The sequence below is a fragment of the Pagrus pagrus genome (genome assembly GCF_965226575.1).
Source record: "Pagrus pagrus genome assembly, chromosome: 13".
NCBI classification, from domain to species: Eukaryota; Metazoa; Chordata; class Actinopteri; order Spariformes; family Sparidae; genus Pagrus; species Pagrus pagrus.
Genome location: NC_140197.1, coordinates 21,506,339 through 21,523,105, shown reverse-complemented (window position 1 = coordinate 21,523,105; position 16,767 = coordinate 21,506,339). Strand labels below are relative to the sequence as shown.

The 16,767-nt window shown below is 39.3% G+C and overlaps 4 protein-coding genes across 5 annotated transcripts; 3 read left to right on the top strand and 1 right to left on the bottom strand.

Annotated features, from left to right (window-relative positions):
* The first annotated feature begins 597 nt into the window (after window positions 1-597).
* rusf1 (RUS family member 1) lies at window positions 598-4,304 on the top strand. The gene is made up of 15 exons (XM_084371888.1): window positions 598-1,003; window positions 1,116-1,270; window positions 1,361-1,438; window positions 1,521-1,635; window positions 1,718-1,763; window positions 1,885-1,917; window positions 2,002-2,107; window positions 2,515-2,616; window positions 2,772-2,842; window positions 2,956-3,140; window positions 3,259-3,316; window positions 3,408-3,472; window positions 3,551-3,652; window positions 3,756-3,821; window positions 3,913-4,304. The coding sequence occupies exons 2-15, from the start codon at window positions 1,121-1,123 to the stop codon at window positions 3,996-3,998; spliced, it is 1,263 nt and encodes a 420-aa protein (XP_084228014.1). The 5' UTR covers window positions 598-1,003; window positions 1,116-1,120; the 3' UTR covers window positions 3,999-4,304.
* Window positions 4,305-4,487: 183 nt separating this feature from the next.
* LOC311268314 (uncharacterized protein) lies at window positions 4,488-11,500 on the top strand. 2 transcript variants are annotated; one of them, XM_084371890.1, is made up of 12 exons: window positions 4,488-4,746; window positions 5,436-5,637; window positions 5,818-5,850; window positions 6,115-6,230; window positions 8,620-8,728; window positions 8,896-8,928; window positions 9,020-9,052; window positions 9,137-9,370; window positions 9,765-9,868; window positions 10,253-10,418; window positions 10,508-10,570; window positions 10,768-11,500. In XM_084371890.1, exons 1-11 carry the CDS (start codon window positions 4,682-4,684, stop codon window positions 10,550-10,552), a joined length of 1,140 nt encoding a protein of 379 aa, XP_084228016.1. In that variant the 5' UTR covers window positions 4,488-4,681; the 3' UTR covers window positions 10,553-10,570; window positions 10,768-11,500. The 2 variants fall into 2 exon arrangements, with proteins under 2 accessions (XP_084228016.1, XP_084228017.1); XM_084371891.1 differs by lacking the exon at window positions 4,488-4,746 and adding an exon at window positions 5,086-5,129.
* Window positions 6,427-8,264, bottom strand: LOC311268320 (uncharacterized protein). Its single transcript, XM_084371902.1, has 3 exons — window positions 7,964-8,264; window positions 7,543-7,724; window positions 6,427-7,232 (listed from the first exon to the last, which is right to left on the bottom strand). Exons 1-3 carry the CDS (start codon window positions 8,112-8,114, stop codon window positions 6,702-6,704), a joined length of 864 nt encoding a protein of 287 aa, XP_084228028.1. The 5' UTR covers window positions 8,115-8,264; the 3' UTR covers window positions 6,427-6,701.
* An 864-nt stretch (window positions 11,501-12,364) lies between the features above and the next one.
* elob (elongin B) lies at window positions 12,365-16,649 on the top strand. Its single transcript, XM_084371909.1, is given in 5 exon segments — window positions 12,365-12,468; window positions 12,471-12,506; window positions 13,935-14,069; window positions 14,862-14,970; window positions 15,159-16,649. Coding segments are annotated over 5 exon segments (459 nt in total). The 5' UTR covers window positions 12,365-12,402; the 3' UTR covers window positions 15,272-16,649.
* Window positions 16,650-16,767: the final 118 nt, after the last annotated feature.

Here is a 16,767-nt window from a genome sequence, read left to right as displayed (position 1 = left end):
AGAATGAGATCAAGTCATATTTAGGCAGAAATAACCTCTCAGTAGCTCTACTATGCCTTCAATCAGTTTTTGGCAGCTGAAAAGGCACATTTTCTGTTGTAATGGTCCTTTAAAAGAATTTCAAGCTGTCCTGTGAGCTCAGATCTTTATCTTATGAAGCTCAAGAAAGAGATCAAGTCATATTTAGGCAGAAATAACTTTTCAATAACTGTATATGTCCTTCAATCACTTTTTGGCAGCTGAAAAGGCACATTTTCTGTTGTAATGGTCCTTTAAAAGATTTTCAAGCTGTCCTGTGAGCTCAGATCTTCATATTATGAAGCTCAATAATGAGATCAAGTCATATTTAGGCAGAAATAACTTTTCAATAACTGTATATGTCCTTCAATCACTTTTTGGCAGGTGAAAACTGTTATTTTATAGGCTTTTAACCCTCCCGAATCATGTCTTTCATAGTATTGTCTCCAAAGAGTAGGCATAAACAAGAATATTAGATGTACAAGACACATCCCAACATGGGAAGCAAATGTAGAGCCCAGATCAGATAAAAGATAATGCAGAGTCACGAGGATAATTGCAAAAGTGATCATTTCTTTATTGAAAATCCACACCTATAAATCACATTCATTACAGTCTAATTCATAAGACAGGGCTAAAGAAAAGGCATCATACATACCAAGCACATAGGGACATGTCTATCACGTAATTGTCAGGCCTGATTTCGCTACAAACTCCACTTCTTTTGGCCACAGTTGTGATAATTACGTAACAACAAACGTTAAACTTTCTAAGACACATACCTTTGCTATAATTGCGGACGTACAGTTGTGTGTATCTGCATATCATGACCGTTTCATCCAGAGAAAACCAGACGTTTAAACGCTACCGCTCAACGGGCTGCTGTGCGCGCTCCCGCGGCCGGAAATCAGATTCTGGCAGACGATCACTTTTTGGCACGACAACGGCAGGACGGAACGACACGTCGGCTGTGTCCAGTTTTATGGTATACTGTGCCAAAAATGAACTTTAATTAAACATATTACAGTGGTCTTGAGACTTTATTATTGTTCATTTTGTTAGTTTAATTTGCACCTCTGTGTTTTCGCTCCTTTCAGCCTAAATGGAGGAAGATAGAGGTGTGGCTCTGGCCACAGAGAGATATGGCAGTGCAGAGTCCTGGAAGTATTTTGGAAAGCATGGAGTGATGGAGAGGAGAAGAGATGGGGGCGAAGGTGAATCAAGAGGAAAATCTATTGTTGGAGTATTTAAAGTAAGGATTTAAAACGTTTCCATGTTGCTGCATTGACTGTTCAAACACATACACTCCCCTCCAGACTCACATTTTAACATTGTATTTCAGAGTGTCTTTCTGCCTCAAGGATATCCAGAGAGTGTCAGCAGTGATTACCTGCAGTACCAGTTTTGGGATACTATGCAGGTACAGTAAACTACACGCCAAACAATTATTAGCATCACTGTCAGATTGAGACTCTTCATCCACACACTCTTCTCTCTCTCAGGCTTTCTCCAGCTCTCTGTCAGGGACTTTAGCCACTCAGGCCTCTCTCAAAGGTGTCGGTGTTGGAAACCAAGAGGCAACGGTAGCTGCAGCCACAATCACCTGGTTACTAAGAGGTGATGCCTTTAAAATATACCATACATTTACATGACTCTTGCATGGTGAGTACAACTTGCAAACTCATGTTTTTCCCTTTAGATGGAACTGGCATGTTGGGAAGAATCCTCTTCGCTTGGCGGAAAGGGTAGGCTCCTGTTTTCTTTCTTTTTTCAGTCCAATAACAGTTTTATGTTATACAATCAATGTTTCCATTTATTTGTGCTCCTCCTTCTTCATGATCAGTTGTTTTTGTGTTCTCCTTCTAGGAGTAAACTGGACTCTGAGGCCAAAAAATGGAGGTATACATGGTGGACAAGCAGTACATTTAAAAAGTGATGAACCAATTTTATGTATTTAAGTCCGTACTTTCAATTTATTCCCAGACTTTTTGCTGATGTTCTCAACGACTTTGCGATGTTCATGGAAATATTGGCTCCTTACTTCCCTGCTTGCTTCACCCTGATTGTTTGTACTGCGGGAATATTCAAGGTAAACAAAAACATGATAAACAAGTTATGTCGAAATGTGACAAAATCTAAAACTTAAATAAGTATTTAACTAAGTAACTGAGCCTTGAAGTTACCATTTTTGACACGGTATACTACATGTGTTCCAAGAGTCGAGAATGGAGAACAACAAAGGTCAAGTTTATTTTTTTATCATTGATCTAATTATCAACAAATCTGTTGTCAGTTGCCAGTTTCAACAAACCTCTATAAATAGTGATTCCTAAGAGAGCGCCTCATTCTAATGGGTCACAAGCCAAAATGGTCAGGAACCACTGGGCTAAACCTCGTCGCCTGATAATCAGACTGCATGGCTATTTTTAGGGGTGCTAGGTGTTTATTGATAAATACAGGCTATTTAGTACTCTTTTGTGTGTTTGTCTTCTCCAGTCCATTGTTGGAGTGGCCGGCGGTGCGACCAGAGCTGCTCTGACTGTTCATCAGGCTCGCAGGGACAACATGGCTGACATCTCGGCCAAAGATGGCAGTCAGGTACTTTTATTGATTTTTCATGACCTATGACTTGTATTTTGCACTTCAGGTTTCTGAGTTTAAATTGCAAATAATTCTTAATAGATATCTGCAATATGTGCTGGAAAGAGGGACATTTAATCTAGTCTCATCTGCATGTCTTTTATTTACCACAGGAGACTTTAGTGAATCTAGCTGGACTGCTGGTCAGTTTCTTGCTCATTCCCCTCGTCACTGATAATCCGATGTAAGTATTGTTATATAAAACATATTCAAATTACAATAACAATCTTACGCAGGGACTTTGAAGAGTCTGTCGTGTCTGTTACCTCCCTTCCCCTGTCTCTGTCTGCCCCTCAGACTGACTCTCAGCCTCTTCTTCCTCTTCACCATACTTCACCTCTTTGCCAACTACAAGGCTGTGCGTTCAGTTGTCATGGAAACCTTCAATGAGGCACGACTTTCGATCGCACTGCAGCAGTACCTGACAGACAGACGGATCCTGAGCCCACTGGAGGCCAATCATAGGGAACCAGTTTTCTTTGGTAAGACTTATGGATTTGCTAACCGTTTCTTGTATTTGATAGTAGCAGCATTTAAGTCACAGTTGTAATATGATTATTTTGTGCATTCAAAATTATGGATTTGGCTCATTTTCTCCAGAGTTTAGGAAACAAGTGCCAATCAAACTTGGAGTGAGGCTGCAGGAGGTTGTACAAAGGTAATTTAATTCACCATTTTGCTTATATGATAAAGAATTACACACAAAACAAGTTAAACATAGTTGATAATATAATTTCTTTATTTTGTAGCCCGGACGAACTCAATTTGGCTCTGAAGAACAACAACAGGCCTTTCCTATTAGGAATACGAAATGGTATGTCATCTGTCGTGTGTTTATGAGCTATATAACATACTTGAATGTTTTTCATTAACTCAGCTGTCTTCCTCTCAGGATGCGTATGTGTTTGTTTGGGACCAGAAGCATCAGTTCATGATGAAATCAGAGCGTTTTGCCAAGCTGTGTGGCTCAGCAGCATGTTAAGAGAGCAGCAAAGTAAACCTTTACCTCCCTTTATTACATTACTTAATGTTAATACAGGTGCTTTCTCTCTTTTACACAATGCACACTTTTATTTTATTTTATTTTATTTCTCAAGGTCACTGGGAAGTGGTGCATGAGAGTCACAAGTTGATGGATGAAATTTTCAATCCATTCCTCAAAGGTGAGCGCACACAAAAACTGTTTTAAACAACAAATCATCAACTTTATCTTGTGTATTTTTACCAATAGAAACATGATTTTATAATTTCCAGGTGTGGAAGCTGCAGGATGGGACCTGAAACGAACTCTACTGGACTGGGATGAGTGGAGGGTCGAGTGGAAAACAAAAAGCAACTGAGCTGTTAGACACATGCAGCCATTTCTCACTGTTTATATCACATTTTCAAATGTTAATTAAACATTGATATTTTTAAGTGCCCTTTGATTACTTTTGTGTTCAATTCTCAATGGGTTTGATACAAGTCGAGAAAAAAAAATCTATATTTGTACGGCAATATTTCTCATCGACCAAATTTTGTTAATTGCAGTTTTCTTTATTATTTTTTCTCTTTTCTGTAAAAGACATTGCAATCAAGTGTATAAAACTACTACAACAAAAAAGACTGACTGCGCTTCTATCTTTTATCCGTAGGGGGCGCTACAGGGCGTTCGTATGCAATTAAAACACCACGAAGAAGAAAGAAACAACATCCGTTGGTGAAACAGTTGAGTCAAGTTAGCAAGATTTTGTAGGATAATGGCGGAAACATTTATGAACCATTAAATGCAATAAACAAATGCTGTTCGATATTTACTTTTACGAAGTTTTATTGAAAACATATATTCATATTTCTGTACGCTGCCAAATTGTGTATAGATGCTGTAAACGTTCCTCAAGCTTTCGACATGTCGTGAGGCTATTATTTTGAAAATTGTGACCGGATGTTGAAGTTGTATCACTGCTAGCTAAACGGTCGCTCAAACTACTCTAGCTGTATAATCACTTTGTTTGGTAGCGAGTTGAATGACATTGTGTGCTAAATGGGGAGATATAAATGTGCCTACAACTGCGAAAACTCCAGCGACTCAGATGGGAAGTTTTTTAAGTGAGTATTGGCATTTTTCACTCGAAAACAGGCTCATAAATCAGCTTGTATATTTGTGAATAGTCAAGCTAACATTAGCTAACATAAACATCAACATGAAGCCACTTCTCTGTTTGTTGTGCCTAACATTGAGTTTTTCCAGGTCGTACAACGTTTTAAATAACTCCGATTTTTAAGACGGGATATAGGATGAGCCTGTTTAATTCAGCTGAGTCAAAACAGTGATTCAATCTGCGGTTAAGTTAACGTTACTTTCAAACCCGATTAAATAAAGTAAATTTTCAATGAAAAATACCCAATACTGTTTTAGGTTCTCAATTTGCTGCTTTTTTCTGTTTTATACAGTAGACTATCAGTCATTTAGTTGTGAAAATAATCCTCAGGTTAGTAATAATGAAAATATATGTTGATTGCAGTACTATTATTTGCTCTCTTTAGAATTAAGAGATGATACTGGAGACAAACATATAGCAAATATTAAATAATGAGAATGCACACATTACTTGTGCATGCAACATTAACCAACAATAAGAGCATTTCGTAGAAAAACTTTAAAAATGTATATGTACATTGTGAGAACTAAAAGTTACTGACTCATAAATGGAGTTCAATGTTGTGATTCCTTCACACAGGAAATAGTGACACTCAACAATGTTTGAACTGTTCTCATGATGTGTCTGCTACAATAGGTTTCCACTGTATAATCCTCGAAGACTCAAGAAATGGCTTGCCAACATGAAATGGAAGGACTGGACACCGACCCGCTTCTCTGTGCTGTGCAGCAGTCATTTTGAGGAACAGTGCATTGACAGAACAGGCAAATGTGTGAAACTTCGAGACGATGCAGTTCCCACCATATTTTCAACCACAGCCGACATACAGAAAAGAAAGGTTTGTATGTGGTTACTCAGTATAAAACATCATCTGCCTCATATAATGGAAAAAATAGTTTCAGAACAACACAGTAAAAGCTTTGATAAAGTTTGACTTCATCAAAATTTTTTTTACTTCTGATAATTCTCTAAAATAAAGATCTCATATGCAATTACTGTCGTTGTCCCCCTGATGTAGGTTTCAGTCAACCCCAGAAGTAAGAAGAACAAGGTGAGAGTACTATATTATCATTTATCTGTTAAAAATTCTGTCATTCATTTGTGGTAATTTTAGCAAATGTGATGGTCCATTTTCTTGAACTTTGTTTGCTAAAATGGGTCTTTCTTGGTTTCGAGTTAAAAATCAAGGACATTAACATAAATTCTGTCTTTATTCAAGCTCTTCTTCATTCAAGTAATACTATTTGCTTACAACCATCAATCAGTGCAAACTTCTGAACACAGTATGTGTCATTTCCCTGTATTGTTAACCCAGCCAGCTGGTGCTAAAGCCTCACAGAAGAGTCCAGCACCGTCCCCAACTACCACTCCTGCCACATCGAAGCAAAGCCTCCAGAACAAAGAGCCCAGCCAGACAGAAGAGCCTGTTGGGTACGTTACTATAGACAGAAATTTGTTGGTGCCGTCTTCACCAACATCTGTTTTTATGTGATACTCGCTGTACCACCATTACGTCATGTGGGATTAAAATTAAAGTTTTTCCCCAGCTAAAACAAGCCACAGTGAAACAAAATCAATAGTAAGAATATGTCATTACATATAATACAAAAATGTCACCAAAAAAAAAAAAGATTTACAGCTTTTATTTAGTGTGCTGTGTACAATAAAATTAGATGGCTGCACAGTATTTAAAGAACTGAGGCTGTGTTAACATCTGGATACCGTAACAGACTTGTTTTAGACTTCAAATGATAAAAGATGAATATTGTAGCCCACAAATAAACAAAAGTCATTCAGCTATTCCAAGAATGCGTTCGGGTAAATGCAGTAAAAAAGGCAAGTGACCAGTTTATTCCGTCATGATCATATCAGTGGGAACCTCAACATTTACTGGACTCAACATCATATTGGATGCTGAGATAAGTGAGCCCCTGATGTTTGTCCTGTATGATTATAAGAAGTAATAATTAGGTATCTGTAGAGACAAGTGTCCACTTCATGCTGGAAATGTGGGAGTATGTGTGGCGGCAATTTCCGCATCTTGCGTTCTAGATTTTTGCAGTACGCTGAGATGTCATCATTGTTGTCATCCTTAGATGCCAAAGTCTCCAAAGTTTTACTGATGACGCGTAATAAGTTCTTTGACTCCTCACTAGAGGACTCCTCCGGCTGTTTCTTGCTGCGCTTAGCTGGAGGCCTGGACTCTCTGGAGGTGCTGGGCCACGGTTCCTCCCTGATAGGTGTGGGTGTGTACTCTGGTTCAGAGATGCTTGACTCCTCAACGGGAGCACATGGCTTCATATCCGTTTCAGATGTGCAGTCGTCATATGTGGGGCTGCTGCACTGGGTCTCACTGCCAGGGCTGGAAGGCACCTCAGTTTTGATGTAGCTGATGCCATCTGAGGTTGAATCATAAAGAATAGTTGAAGTTTCCTGTAAAAGAGAAAAAAGTGAGGGATACAGTGAGTTTTCTTTCAGTGTCCAGTGAGGCCTGCATGGTGTTGACAAGTTATCGCAAGACAATATGTGTTTAGTTTTAAGTTGAAGAGTGGTGTGGTTGTATACACAAAGTTTAAACCGTGCTTTATACTGTTATTACACTGCAGTAATACAGTTTAGGAGGCAACAAGAGCCTCAGAGCATTTTTTTATCCAGTCACACTTAAATGAACTTCAAACATATACATAGGAAAATTCAAAGAATGCAGGACTAAATGTAGTGTTTTACTGCTCACTCTACTCACACTGACAGTAAGGTTGGAGGTGGCCTCCTTTATTTTTCTGTGGGGCTCCAAGAAGTGCAGCCGGCTCAGGATCCACTGCTGCCTCCCGGTCGTTATCGCTCCACGGCTGCCTGGATCTGCAAACTTCTTGTAGCGGGTGTACTGAGTCCGTAGAGAGTCCCACCTCTTCTTCAGCTCTTTCTCTGGAGGTCATAATAACCACACGTAAACCATGCAGCATGTCCAAATCATGTCACAGCCACAGTGTTTACTGGCGAGTTATAATACGGTTTGTGAAAGAAGTGTCAGGGCCCTGTGTGTTTGCCTGTTTACGTTAGCAACAGCTAGCTAGCTCTGCTCTGGAAATGGGAGCAACTTTCCTTCACTGGCGATGAAAAGCAGCACGACAGGGTCGGGTCAGTGGTTGAGTAGGAAATCTCACCTGGTATCCCGAGTTTATTTTGTATTTCTCCCCACAACTCGGTTTTCTTCGCTCTGTTAGCATAATGTTTCTCTCTGATGTCGTACAGAGCTGGCCTCTCTTGAACCATGCTGACCAGGAGCTCTTCGGCTTCTTCAGTCACGACGGACATTTCTTTATTAAAATCCTGCCCTGACACGGATATCTTTCAAACGGGGGCTTTAAAAGAAAAACAAACTGTATGTCCAGACGAGCGTTTTAATAATCGTCCATAACACACCTGAACACGTCTATCACATGACCGTTCGTGTACACTGCGCATGCGCGTCCCGGTTTAAACAGGAAGTAGATTGTTTTTTCTTTGTTGAACAAGTTTCAAGTGTTACATTGTCCTGAAATATAAAATTCAAAGAGTCAAATTGAAGAAAAAAATATTCACAAAACACGAAATAAACTTTAAGATATTTCACAGAATAAACAGTCAAGTGAAACACTAAAATATCCCAATATTCCTAACTCATTTTGAGTAGTGTGTTTAATGATATGTTATTTATTCATGTGTTTTTGTGATTATCTGTGTGTTCACACGCAAGTTTAAACCACATTTTCTTGTGTTAAGTGTTTTGTATTATCTTTGTACTGATTTGTATTGTTTCCCTTTCTGGTTTTATGTTTAGAGACAAAGACCCAACAAATCCTGACAGATGGAGGATTATAGTAGATGAAGGGTTGATGAAGATTGACTCATTTCCACATTTCTTCCATGGAGATTACTGTGTACCACAGGTAATTTGTATTATATATATATTTTAGTGATTAGTGATTACGGCAAATCAAAAGCATTTTGTTGTTAGATTTGTACTTTCATTGTAGCAGTTTATTATCAAATATTATTTCATGTTTATATCCAGTTCGTTCATTGTCTGTGTGTCATTTTTCACATGTACTAACAGGATATTCAGTGGGCTCCAGACGATAATGTCAGTGTAAGTAGTCATTACGATTTTAAACGACAATATTTAGTCTTTTATTGTTAATAAGTATTTTTAATTAAGTGCTCCTCTGTGATTTTCACAGCCAGAAAGTGAAGATCCTGAAAAAGTCATCGAGGTAAGTTACAGCATGATTACCTGAGTGTCTCGCAACCAACTGTTTTAGGATAATTACTGCAATCACATTTTATTTCTGTGGCAGGTGAAAGAGCCGTGGGAGTGGCTTGGTCTGGATATCAGAGGACCGCTGCCCAAAACACTGAATGAACACAAATACATTTTGACTGTGACGGACTACTTCTCCAAGTGGGTGGAAGCTGTGCCCATGCAGTCCTGCCTCCCTTCAGTTGTGGCGAAGCACATTGTGGACATCATCGCCCACTTTGGATACCCCCTCAGGATCCTCTCCAGACTGCCTCATGACATCGTCCAAAAAGTGAGTGTAATGCTGATTAAACTGCTCACATTGTTATAGAGAGCTTAAGATGTTACCTTGATTGCTAGTTTTTGAACTGTAAATAGTTTTCACATCAACATACAAGTCGCAACAAAATAATTGTAATTTCCTCTTGGTTAAAATAACCACGTGTTTGATTTAGTCTATCCAGTGCGTTATGAGACAAACATTTTGCTCAGAGCATGAACAGAAAACCTAAGCAACAAGTTTTAGCTTTTTTTTTTTTAAAGCTGCTGAAGAAAGAAATATGAGAAATTCCACTAAATTACAGCTGCTTTATCTCACTACACAGTGCACATTTTGTTTTATAATAAGGTATTGGTGTCCTAATAAGACAGTGTCTCACATAGATGTACATGTATCCTCATGGTAGATCAACAGAGAACTGAAAGATCAGCTGAAGGTCACCGTCGCTCTCGTCATCTATCATCAGCAGACGGGCACTGCGGATCTGATCACACAGCGGCTGATTGACAGGTCTGTACTTGTGTTACAGATTTGGGGTTTATTGCTATTGCAACATTTTGCTTTACATATTTACACAATTTACTATCACATTACTGGAGATGATTATCAATCTTCTTCTTTTTGTCCTGATAATTAATTCTCATATTACTCTTCTGGTGTTGCATTTAGGGATCTCCCTGCTCCAAACTGGTGTCATGTTCACCAGTTAGCCAGAGCCTTTGCACCATAACTGGTTGAGCTCTTCTCAGCAGAGCACAACTGTATTCTGTGAATGTTTCATTTTGCACTGATATACGCTTTAAGGACGCTCATGTAACTTAATGTGCTCATGTAGCACCCTCATTGCGCCATCATGTTAATGTTTTAACTTGTCTCATATCTGCTGCCCAACAGGATGGTAGGTGATCTCATAGCAGAGCATGCAGCTGACTGGGATGTCTACCTGCCTGCACAGGTTTTCAGTCTGTGTTTCAAAGAGCATTCAAAGACTAAAGAGAGGCCTTTTTCAGTGCTCTGCTGTAAGGGGCTGGAGCCTGTCCAGTCCCCCAGAGGTCTGAATGTAAGTGCAGGTTTGGAATATTTGAATTTTGATGTCTTTTTTTATATAAACTGTTAAATGACTCTTGTTTTTCCTTCTCTGTTCCACAGTATGATTATTCTCAGATCCGAGAGAGCGCTTTTGTAGTTAGATAGCGGTTTACAGTTTATTTGGTGAGTTGAATATTTTTTAAGATAATACAATACTTTGATATGATATTCTACATGCTTGTGGGGTCATTTGTGTTTTATCTTGGCATTTTCACAAGGTGTTTTACAGACTCAAAACAAACTCAAAGAAGTTTGAGAATATTAGAGATTTTACAAACAGTAATGTACAACTTGTCTCACTTAGTATTATTATGTTTCAGGTCAATTCACGTGGAGATAAGACTTGACTTGGTTTTATTACCAAACCAGGGAGTACGAGTATTCTTCACCCATGGGAGCGCTTTGACTTTATCGAGGATCGTCATGGAAAAGTGCTGGAGTCCTACTATACTTCACGGCCACAGTGGGAAGGTAGTAACCCCGATAGTTTGACTATGATGAGGACTTTGCTGACTGGACGGACATGGCAGATAAAACTGTATATTGCTACAGTGCCCTTCACTCTTCCATGGACTCAATGTCATCTTAAGTTATTTTCAGTTTTTACTCGCTGTCATTGTTTTCCAACAGCTTGGGAGGCCATTTTCAGTTGTATCATATTTTGGATGTAATATTTTATTAAAGATGTCAACTCTGTACTACAATGAATTGTCTTAAAAATGTCAAATTGTGCAGTTTGATACCGGAGGGGAAGTCATGGTCATAAGAAACTAGTGTTTTTTTTGTATTTTTGTAAATTTTCTAATTGTTTCTAATTCCCCAAAGTGGTATTTCAAGTCTAACTACTAATCAGCTGTAGTCCAAACAGTCCCAAGCATTTGAGTTGACACATTTAAGGCTGCTGTTCCTGTTTGTCTGTTGTTATTTTATGTCAATAAAATGTATAAGATGTCAATAAACATACTTTTATGTTACATATAAAAACATGACATTGCTATAGTTAAAATAACTCATTTGAAATCATTCATACATAAAAGGTTTTAAAAACAGTAACATGTGTCAAGTCAAGTCTTTTATCTCTTATCACAGATTTGTAGCAACCACTGTCCAGCCAACCAAGTCACAATGTCATAAACATTGCAATAAACAACAAAACCCTGATCTTTACAGTCTGTGGCACATGGCGCATGTTTCAGCTGCTGTCGTTTCAGCTGTCCCACTTACTGCAGTGACAGCTGCTATCAGAGGAGAGCAGGAGGAAACAAGTCCTCCCACAGAGAAGAAACAGCCAGTGAAAAGAAACACCTGTTTGTTTCACTGGGCAGCGAGACAAGATGACGCTCTTCAGTGTGATTAAAAGGGGTTTGATCCTAAAGAACTGTACTACTGCTGGGCCCAAAAAGAGGACTGAAGCTGCATGAGGAACCAAAACACATTATTTGTCGATTAGTGCTAGCACATGCTGCAACGTACAATTGTGAGATTTTGCAACCCAATTAAGAAGGAGAGAGGAGATTAGTTGGGATTAAACTGGGATATACTGAAGTAAATTCAGCTCTACAACTCTAAGGAGAGCACACAAGCAGAAACTGGGAGTGACTTTGTTTGTCCTAAACATGCAAATGAAAGAAAGTTATTAAGGACGGAGCTGAATTATAAAGAAACAGTTTTGGAAATTCAGTGTGAATCATGTATTCGCTGCTTCCTGCATCCTGATTATTATCATTATTAAGTGCCATTTTTTCTGTGCCCTCCCTAATAATGTAAAGCATCCTTGGGTCTCGTGAAAGGCGCTATATAAAACCAAAATATTATTATATTATTATTATTGTTTACAAGACATGGGACTGATATCAATGTCAACATTCTGCCAGTGGGTGGCGACAGTGTTCCATCCGGTTGCAGCTCGCTCAGTAAGAGAAGAAGAAAGTTCGGGTGGCGCCATCTGCCGGTTGATGTTGGCGCTGCAGGTGTGGCTGTCTGATGCTGCTGTGATCTCACAGTTGTCGCTGTGCGGTGGAGGCGTTTTTTCCCTGTGTGCAACCAACCGCAAGAAATGGTGAGTGAGGAAAATAGATACAGCTCATAATGTTATGCTCTTGACTACCCAAACCTTACTTTGGGCAGTCAAATACTCCTTCCCTAAGCGTTAAAATGTACGCTGTCAGTCGGCGAACCAAGCTTGTCACGAAAAGCGATCATACAAAAGCTCATGTCTTTGTTTAGCTAACCCTAGCTATCAAAGGTTAGCTTCCCGACGCTGGTTAACGTCAACACACTAGCTCATGCTAGTTGGACATTTGATTGTAATGATCAAGTCCATGGCAACGTTGGCGGAGAAGGATCCGGACTAAAACACAGGGATTAACATTGTTTAGGAGAAGTGACAGCCCAACCAACAAACTTTGCTTTTGATCAAATGGCTACCTAGCCTTGAAGCAGCTAACTAGCTAGCTGAAGTTGTCAGTAGCTGCTGTAGCTGCGCTAACGTTATAAATCCACCAAACAACTTAGATTAAAGACGCAGATGGTGTAGACAGTGAATGTAGCTATTTTAACATGAATCAGTGTCCAACTCAAAGTGTGTTTACGAGCTTCGGGGCCCACAATGTCCACATCCAGTCTTTTAGGGAAGCTACTCCAGCTAACAGTTGGTTGAGCAATTACTCCACAGCTAGGCTAGCTCGTCATGACGCTAGCTGGCAGCTGCCGCACCGTGTGTCTTTTAAAGCACCTAGGTGTGCAGATTGGTGTGACGTTATGGAGCAGAGCTGGGATCTTTCTTTACAGACAAACCCAGACTAACCAACATCCTAACTCACTGTCAGCTTCACCACCACAGCTGCAGCCACACAACTTTACTCTGTAGAGTCATAACCTGATCTAGTGCAGGTAGTGATACCTAAACAAGAAGCAGCCTACTAATTAAATAGCTTTAGCTTTTGCCAGCAGTGGTTGTCGCTGTAAGTTTAATGTATGACTTTATCTAACACCTATAAAAGATCCTTGTACAATGGGACTTATTGTCTCAGAGGTTGAGGTGACTGTACATATTGTTTGTCTGCGTTATCATGAGACATTCAGACTGCATTAAACACTTTATCAAGAACTGTGTGTCAGGGGATTGGCTCAGTGGTCAGTCTACTGAAGGTGTTTTGACTAGAATCAGAATTATCTTCACACTGACACGAGCTTTATTCCTGAGTGCTGAACATGTCTGTGTAATAGATAACATGATGTTATTATAGGTGCAGCATATCTTCCTCAAGTCTAGTTGTTTTTCTAACTTTGACGCAATCTAATTAAAACTCCACCTCGTTAATAAGTTGTTTCACGGGGAAATATGCCTGCAGATGGTGTTACAGCGTCGTGTCTGAGAGAGCAGAGTTAACTCGGTTAAGGATGAAGTTTTTCCTGTGTGAATGTTTTGTGAGAGTCATCCTCGTCTCGTTTCTACTCTTTCCTCTGTCACTTGATCTCACTACAGGATGTGTTTCTAATGATTCGACGTCACAAGACGACCATCTTCACAGATGCCAAAGAGTCGACCACAGTCTATGAACTGAAGCGCATCGTGGAAGGCATTTTAAAGAGGCCACCTGAAGACCAGAGGCTTTATAAGGTAGATTAAAAATCTAGACATTTTAGACGTGTGTAGTTAATTAATAAATTCAATTTTAACAGATAAATTTGGATCAGTTGGTAATAACATTTTCAGTCATCTAAGTAGTGTAATGACCAGTTAGTGGTCCATGTCGATAAAGCTAACAGGTTCTTGGTTTGTTATTGTTGCTCATATCAACTAGAGTAATCTAAGAAGTCCTTACATTTTCATTTCATTTATTTATGTGGCTCTCGACAAAATGATTACATGTAATGGAGCACACGTAGAACATACAACAATTACAAAATGTGGCCAAAATACAAAAAAACTACTACTTAAACAATGTAAGGACATTTTTCATGAAGGCACCTATTTTTACAAGTAACTTTTGGCTGCTCTTATTGTAAGAACAAAATTAACTTGAACATAAATGTGTGATTTACAGAGTACCTTTGCTGACACCTTTCTACAAGTCATTATACTTACATTCTTACATTTTCAGTACGTGAATCTGTTTAGTTCACTAGTTTTATCAGAAACGGACATACCAGTTTCATTAGCTTATCAAATAACAAACTTCTTGATGTTTCAGAAACACCCATCCCTGTCAGTGTGTTAAAAAGCCAAAGTGCATCATTTATTTAACCCAACAGTTACAGGATACTTTAACCTTACACTTCACAACAGAGAGCATTTTGTGAAATTGATGGATTTTGCCCCCGTTGGTGCTTTGTGTAAAAAATAAAACTCTAGTGAATAAACAGCAGGCACTAAACTACTTTTATTTATTTGTTTAATTTCAATCACCAGGACGATGTGATGCTTAACGACAGTCAAACTCTTGGAAATTGTGGCTTCACAAATCAAACAGCCCGACCTCAGGCCCCTGCCACAGTGGGATTAGCTTTCCGTCTGGGTGGTGAGTAATTTCCCCTTTCATTCAACCTCGTCACAGACTATTTTCATTTCGCCTTGTAGTCGTGGCACCATTCACTCTAACTCAGTATAAACTGAACTTTAGTGCTCTGACCTGATTTACTTTATAGTGTGTATCTTATTGCTTGCTCGTCTCACTTTTGTCACTTTCTCTCTCTGTCGTTCTCCCAGATGATTCATTTGAGCAGCTGAGGGTCGAGTCTTTCTCCACTCCCCCAGAGCTCCCTGACGTCATGAAGCCCCAGGACTCGGGCAGCACAGCCAACGAGCAGGCTGTACAGTGAGGGAGGGGGCAGGGATATGAGAGGGACGCGGAGGGGGGCCGGAGGGAGGATGCACGGGGGGAGGGAGGGGTTGAATTTTGGGAAGTGATGCCTTAGCGGGCAAGTTTTATCTTGCCGACGACAGATCTTCAGCTGGGCACAAAGAATTACACACGGATTCTCCTTGTTGTAAATTTGAGGGCGGGTGCTTCAAAGTGGTTCATTTGTCCTGAAATCGGTGAACGCATGCTAGATAAATTGATAATTTCACACAAGACCCTTCAGAGATACCTGACGGACTTGTCACGACACTGTCAGTCATCCATGGGATTGGTAAAGGCTGAACATAAAGAATTGTACCTCGTATTTAATTAATTCTAGTCTTTATTTGGGGTAAGGTTACTGCTGCCTTCCTTGTGTTTTTTATTTTGCTGGCTTAAACGTGGGAGTTGATACGGTGTGACATTTTTAGGCTTTTATGTTTGTGTGTTTTCTTTATTAAACTATTATTAAACTATATAGGATTTAACATGTTTTTGGTCTTTGGCCTGGATATGTGTTGCGACAATAGCTAGGAGTTTGTGCATTTCTAAGTTACTATCTGTATTTCGAAAACATTTGAACAACATGAATCTGAAATAAAATAGATTCACTTGTTGGCAGAAGATCTGACATTTAAGATGAACATTTCTTGGTACTTTACTTATCAGTAGTTGTAGTTTTCATACTGTAGCTGCTCAAGTTACTGAGACTGAATGAATGCACTCAGTCTACAACACATGTAACGCTGGCGTGGACCCGATGTTGAAAATCAAACAAGCGACAGGCATAGCAGCAATCAAAACTGAATTGATATTGATATTGATTTCTTTCGTTTTGTTTTTGTTTTTGTTTTGGTTCAACGTTACTAACAAAGGTGGGGACTAATCAACTTCCCTCTCCAATATTTGATCGCAGCACAGGAAGTCTTGGAGATGAGTAGTACACCGAACCCATTTTGACATGTGATGAATTATGAACTGTGCCTGTGAGTAGTGACCTGCACATTTGACCCTCCATCATCCCAGAATCACTGCCCATTTAAGTTCATGCTGCAATTTGTGTTGTATTACTATACACCATTTATGCCCTTTTCTTAAAATTAAAGCTGAATGAGCAATGACCTCCTCTCTACATCATAACATCACTTTAAAGTTTAACAGTGGGTCTCATGATCTATAAAACTACAATTTAAAAATAAAAATCCTCCTTTAGATACAACAAGAAAGTATATTCCGACCTGGGGGTGTTGAATGAAATTGTTGACATTACCGCATTTGCAATTTGAGGCTGTTAAACAGTGGGACATGATCAAAGTTGCACTTGTAACTGATTTAACATTAAAACAACTGTTTTTCAACCCTGTGCCCTGTGTGTGTTTTTGTATGCTTTTGCAGTGGATGGTATAAACATTAGCACAATAATGCAGTATTTTGTGTTGAAGGAAAACAATTGATTATTGATTTTTGGTCGCACTT

What these genes read in the sequence shown, in the direction of transcription:
- rusf1 (XM_084371888.1), top strand. Translation starts at nt 1,121, where the DNA reads ATGGAGGAAGATAGAGGTGTGGCTCTGGCCACAGAGAGATATGGCAGT. An exon ending in CTATTGTTGGAGTATTTAAA is followed by an intron (nt 1,271 to 1,360) that starts GTAAGGATTTAA and finishes ATTGTATTTCAG; the next exon opens with AGTGTCTTTCTGCCTCAAGG. An exon ending in CTCTTCGCTTGGCGGAAAGG is followed by an intron (nt 1,764 to 1,884) that starts GTAGGCTCCTGT and finishes TTCTCCTTCTAG; the next exon opens with GAGTAAACTGGACTCTGAGG.
- LOC311268314 (XM_084371890.1), top strand. Translation starts at nt 4,682, where the DNA reads ATGGGGAGATATAAATGTGCCTACAACTGCGAAAACTCCAGCGACTCA. An exon ending in CCAGAAGTAAGAAGAACAAG is followed by an intron (nt 5,851 to 6,114) that starts GTGAGAGTACTA and finishes TTGTTAACCCAG; the next exon opens with CCAGCTGGTGCTAAAGCCTC. An exon ending in GAGATTACTGTGTACCACAG is followed by an intron (nt 8,729 to 8,895) that starts GTAATTTGTATT and finishes ATGTACTAACAG; the next exon opens with GATATTCAGTGGGCTCCAGA.
- LOC311268320 (XM_084371902.1), bottom strand. Translation starts at nt 8,114, where the DNA reads ATGTCCGTCGTGACTGAAGAAGCCGAAGAGCTCCTGGTCAGCATGGTT. An exon ending in AAATAAACTCGGGATACCAG is followed by an intron (nt 7,725 to 7,963) that starts GTGAGATTTCCT and finishes TATGACCTCCAG; the next exon opens with AGAAAGAGCTGAAGAAGAGG. An exon ending in CCTCCAACCTTACTGTCAGT is followed by an intron (nt 7,233 to 7,542) that starts GTGAGTAGAGTG and finishes TCTCTTTTACAG; the next exon opens with GAAACTTCAACTATTCTTTA.